At 35.8% G+C, this 5456-nt stretch overlaps 1 protein-coding gene across 1 annotated transcript; it reads left to right on the top strand.

Moving 5' to 3' along the window:
* Window positions 1-1404: 1404 nt before the first annotated feature.
* Window positions 1405-4157, top strand: LOC136781307 (uncharacterized). The gene is made up of 4 exons (XM_066740158.1): window positions 1405-1604; window positions 1966-3214; window positions 3287-3513; window positions 3599-4157. Exons 1-4 carry the CDS (start codon window positions 1405-1407, stop codon window positions 4155-4157), a joined length of 2235 nt encoding a protein of 744 aa, XP_066596255.1.
* The last annotated feature ends 1299 nt before the right edge of the window (window positions 4158-5456 follow it).

The following is a 5456-nucleotide window of genomic DNA, read 5'->3' as shown; positions in this document are numbered from 1 at the left end:
CCTCACCGATCGCGTTCGCGTCCCAATAGGCGACTTCCTACTAGACCCGGGCGCCTTCGATGTACTTCTGATAATACCCGAATATTTATTTATGCAGAGGGGGTTCTAACCCTCGTACGCGACTATCGGGGATGGGGTGCTAATACAATGAATCGCTAATTTCGGTTAGACTCTCTTTATTACAATATCACTAATCAATACAGTATCCGGTTCGCGTTACACGGTATTGGGGAGTTGCGTTAGGTCCTACGTGTGGACGCGGCCTAAGTGGTGCGAACGCGGCTGGAGTCCCGATGACGTACTAGCTAGCCTCGCGCTCGAGCCACTAGTTGGCGTTCGCGGCGGCCCCACCGAGTCGCGCGGTACTCGCGCGCCACCGGCGGATCCCTAGGCTAACTACTCCTCGACGCTACGCGGATAAGTCCCTCTTTCCGCGCGTGCGCGTCCCGCGACGGTTACCCGCACTCGCTCCGTTCCCGCGTACTTAAACACAACAACGACCCGGAGTGTTTACTTCTGTAAGCCTGAGGTCGCGAGTCCTCACGATAATGATACTAAGTCCGCGGCCTTGAAATGACTGAAGGGAACGTCCCAGTCAACGGTCGAACTCAAAACGAGTCAATGTAATCGCGAACACTTTGGCTAATTCGCGATTCTACACGATGTGACATGCGTTACAGGTCCAATGGAATGACCACTCCGCTAAGTTACCCGCTTACCCGTGACAGGTGAGCAGGGCCAGCGGTTCCCTATAAAACCGTTCGGTGCTACGAGCCCTAAAGCCCTAGCACACCCCGGGACGTCACAGGACTTATTCACAGAACGAATAATCACCCTACTTTCTGCTTACTCTAGGCTGGCTCTCTTCTCTCGCTTTCTCTCTCTCCCTTTCTCTCGCTTTCGCCTCTCTCTCTCTCTCTCTCTCTCTCTCTCGTTCTCGCTCTCGCTCTCGCTCTCGCTCTCGTCTCTCTCTTTCTTCCTCTTGCCCTTGACACTGGCCCAAAGGGCTGGTATTCTCCGCTGTCCGGTATGGGTTCGCGGCCGGGCTGCAGTCGCTGCAATATCACTTGCACCTTTTTTGTACTAGGCAGCGGCTGTAGCCTTGGTCGCGGAGTTATCGGCGGCGGGGAAGGATCCGGGCACTGTGTCACCTTTGACTTCTAAACTACGTGTGTCGGGGCAGTCCGCGGGAGCAGGTAAGGCCCTGCGCCTGTCCCGCCGCTGTCCCGCTACACCCATCGCGCGGCACTAGGGAGCCGACAAGTTATCGATCCTAGATCAATACTTATCGGTTGATGACTCCCTAGTTCGTACGCGACCCGCCTATCTAGCGCTTGAGATTAGCAAAGCGCTAGATGGCAGCTATAGTAACGTTGCGAGAACGCAACGTTACAGTTTATAGGAATGATTGATGGCGGATTGGGCGAAACACACTTAAATAGTTTATTGTCTGCAATGAATATTCCTGCGGTATCAGATACTACGGTTAAAAAATATGAGCGGTTAGTTGGACCTGCAATTGAGAAAGTGGCTGTCGAATCATGCGTTGAATCTATTAGAATAGAAAAAGCATTGACACTTAATGCATTGAAAGACAAGGATCAGTAAGTTTTATTTCTGACAGTAAAGTTAACATTTATAATATGTACCTTTTGAGTTTTTAGAACTTAGTGAACTTACATTTGTTCAAATTGTATATTTAATTATATCTATAGTTAAAGTTTTTTATTTTAATATGAAAAGTATTATTAAAAATCATGTATTTCACACATTTATAAGAAATTTATTTTGATTATCTAATTAATTAATAAGTAATATACATTATTATTATGTACTCCAAAATAGTAATAAAAATAAATCAATAAATTTCACAATTTTCGGTATTCCTAATATTTCTAATAATACTTTCATCACTTTATATTGTGTTTGAATCTAATATGCGTTTATATAAACTTGTATGTTTAGAATGGTAGAAAATGTAATTTTGAGTGATTCTACACAAGAGAGGAGTGAAGAATCTGATGGAACTTGTAAATTAATAGCATCTTATGATGCTGGTTGGCAGAAAAGAGGAACTGGAAGATCCTACAATAGCTTGTCCGGCCATGGAACATTAATCGGATATTATTCTGGTAAAATAATATCTTATGCAATACGTTGTTCCTCATGTCGTAAATGTAGTCTTGGCTATTCTAAAGATTCGCATGATTGCCGGCAGAACTATCAATGTTCTGCAAAAGGAATGGAGCCTAATATGGCAATAGACCTTATAAATAATAATGTATTATTTAAACAAGAAGGAGTCACTATAACCACGTTAATAGGCGATGACGATTCAAGCACCATATCAGCTGTTCGAAGATTATCACCGCATTTAATTACTAAATGGTCAGACTATAATCATACGCATAAAGCATTAACAAGTTGTTTATATGCAATAAAACTGCCATTTAAACTTCTACAATATTTCTCACACTGTTTTTCACATGCAGTAAAACAGAACAAAGGCAATGCAAGTAAAATTGAAGCGGCTTTACGAAGTATCGTTCCTCATGCTTACGGAGATCATGTATTATGTGGCGATTGGTGCGAAGGTAAAACTTCACCAAATCAATACGTACATCAAAACTTGCCGAGCGGGAAACCATTACAAGATATAAATTTACAATTTGCTTTGACTAAAATATTTACACGTTATGTTGAGAATGCAGAGAAAATTGCTTATTGTGCTTCAACGCAAGGAAATGAATCCACGAATAGTCTAATTGCCAGCAAAAGTCCTAAAGCAAGGCACTATAGTGGATCAGAGTCACTGAGCTTTCGTATTGCTGCAGCCGTATGTCAAAAGAATCTTGGCTGTCAATATATTTTAAACGTTTTGAAAAAAATGCAATTGCACGAAGGCTACGAAATTAATAAATACAGAAATCAAAAGGACATCAAAAGAAAAAATAAATCGATTTCTAATAGAAGGATTTTAACAAAAAAGCGAAGATTACAGTTAAAAAAATTGAGATTGTCTAAAACTGCTACTTCTTTTAGAAAAGAGGGAATAACCTACGAAAGCGGCGTTTCTTTCCTAAATGTTTCAGCAGCTATGCCTGTTATGATTTCACAAAACAATAACAGGCCATTTAATGATTTAAATATTTTTAAAACCATAGTGTTTGATTTAGAAACAAAAGGATTTAGTAAATCCGATGAAATATGTCAGGTTATTGATTTATTTATAATTAGCATTAAAATTATTAACATTTTATACATAAAAATGTAAAATTTTTTGCAGATTGCTGCATGCACTGATGAGACATCATTTGAAAATTACATAATTTCTTCCAGAATTATATCAAAACAAGCATCTCTTGTAACAGGTTTGAAAATGATAAACGGTGATCTATATTACAAAGAAGAAAAAGTAGAAGCATTCCCAGCTAGAGTTGCTGTTATCCAGTTTTGGGATTATTTAAATAGTTTCAAATGTCCCATTATTTTATTAGCACATAATGCTTTTAGGTAGTATAAGAGTATAATTATCATGAGATTTGTATATATCAGCAATTATAATTTGATTTTTAATTATTTAATGATTTTTTAACAGCTTCGATATGCCTAGGATGTTAAACTTAGTTTTTAATTTAGGATTAATGGATAGATTCAAGTTTGTAGTATACGGTTTTACGGATTCATTGATTATATTCAAGAAAATGTTACCAGAGAGACGAAAAATGAAGGAAAAATTTTCCATGGAGGCTCTAATTAAAGAATTTCTTCTAAATAAGAATATTGAAAATTTACATAATGCTGTAACTGACGTTCAACTTCTGTTGAAACTTATACATAAAGTAGGAATTACAGATAATACTGTGAAGATGAATACAAAAACCATCGATCAAATAGTACAAGCAAAGGAAATTGAAAATGCAATATTATTAAACAAAGCTTCTTTGCAACAATATAAAAATAAAATTTCTCAGCCTATTATAAACAAAATGGCTAAGGTTGGAATCAATGATCATATTTTACAGGAAACGTTCCATAAAAATGATGAACAAGGAATTAGAATATTGCTTCAAGAAAATTTTAATGACAAGCCGAGAGTAACCACTAATAACAATATTTTTAAAAAAATTTGTGAATTATTTTCAAACGATAAATAATACTTGTTGCATTATGTGAATTCATGCAGTATTTTATTGATTAAAAAAGTTATATATACTATTTTGTGTATCAGTTCTGTTTTCAAATTATAAAATTATATGTTATGCAATAAATTGAATTTATTTATAAATCATACATTTATTATTCTTATTTATTTAATTATGTATTTATGGTTATGATATTTACACATCCACATATAATAAAGTATTGCGGTAAAGATTTAAATTGCGCGCTAAATCGAATATTGGTGCGACGTTGCCATGTTTCCATGAATAATATGGTGCAAATTGGTAACCACATTCACACATTTAACATTAAATATCTTTTTAATTAGTTCGGCTTGCAATAATTTTTTTCCCTTACTCGAAAGTACTGAATATATGCTGTATTGTCTTTAATTTTTATATTTGTCTAAAGTAATTCTTAAACGTTTATTGATTATTATCGTCTTGGACATAACGCTGACCTGTATAGATCAACGTAAAAAGCTTCGTTTTTAAATAAATATTGCAAACGCATTTATTCGGTAACCTATATAAAAAAAAATATAGACATATTTACTATATTTTGAAGAATAAGTTGTAATTTTATGAAAATATTCCTAAGTACTTTGAAATTCACAGGAACCACCTTAAGAAGTTTTCTGCAAAAATGAAGGAAATATAAATCGAAAGCTACAATCATTGATCACGCACTAAAATACCCATGATCAATAACAAAGCTCTTAGGAGGCAAATAGTCGAAATGGTAGCTATGTATAAACCTATCACTGAGAGGTTAGCTTTTATCAATAATATGTGCATAAATTAAATTTTTTACGCACTCATTTTGTAAATAATGTTATTTTTTAGGAACAACATTCCTGTTTACAACTACTACTGCGAGTAATTCAACATATGCAGAACAAATTAATAAATTGAATGTATAATGTATACAATTTGTAAACTATATTTTCAATATTTACTGTTAATATCACTAGAATTAAAAGTATATATGTTTTTGTATATATTTAATATTAAAGCGACTCGAAGATAATATTGTTCTAATGTTATCAGTCTTTTCTCAAAATCAATTTTATAGGGAAGCTCTGGAGCATCTGATCTACCAATAGCAATCGTCAGAAAAGTGGGACCTGGGTCTTATCAGTCATGAAAACACTGTGAAATTCCAAGGTCGCCGATTTTTCTATGTTTGGCATTTGCTGCTGCATTAACGCCACATAATAAATATTTCAAAATATTTGGGGAAGCTCTGGAGCATCTGATCTACCAATTCCATTCGTCAGAAGAGTGGGACCT

Source organism: Prorops nasuta, unplaced genomic scaffold, assembly GCF_024137725.1.
Source record: "Prorops nasuta isolate Cenicafe-Biocafe unplaced genomic scaffold, Cenicafe_Pnas_1.2 PNAS00022, whole genome shotgun sequence".
NCBI classification, from domain to species: domain Eukaryota; kingdom Metazoa; phylum Arthropoda; class Insecta; order Hymenoptera; family Bethylidae; genus Prorops; species Prorops nasuta.
Note: the sequence above shows the minus strand (reverse complement) of the source record. Positions and strands in the feature narration are given on the sequence as shown.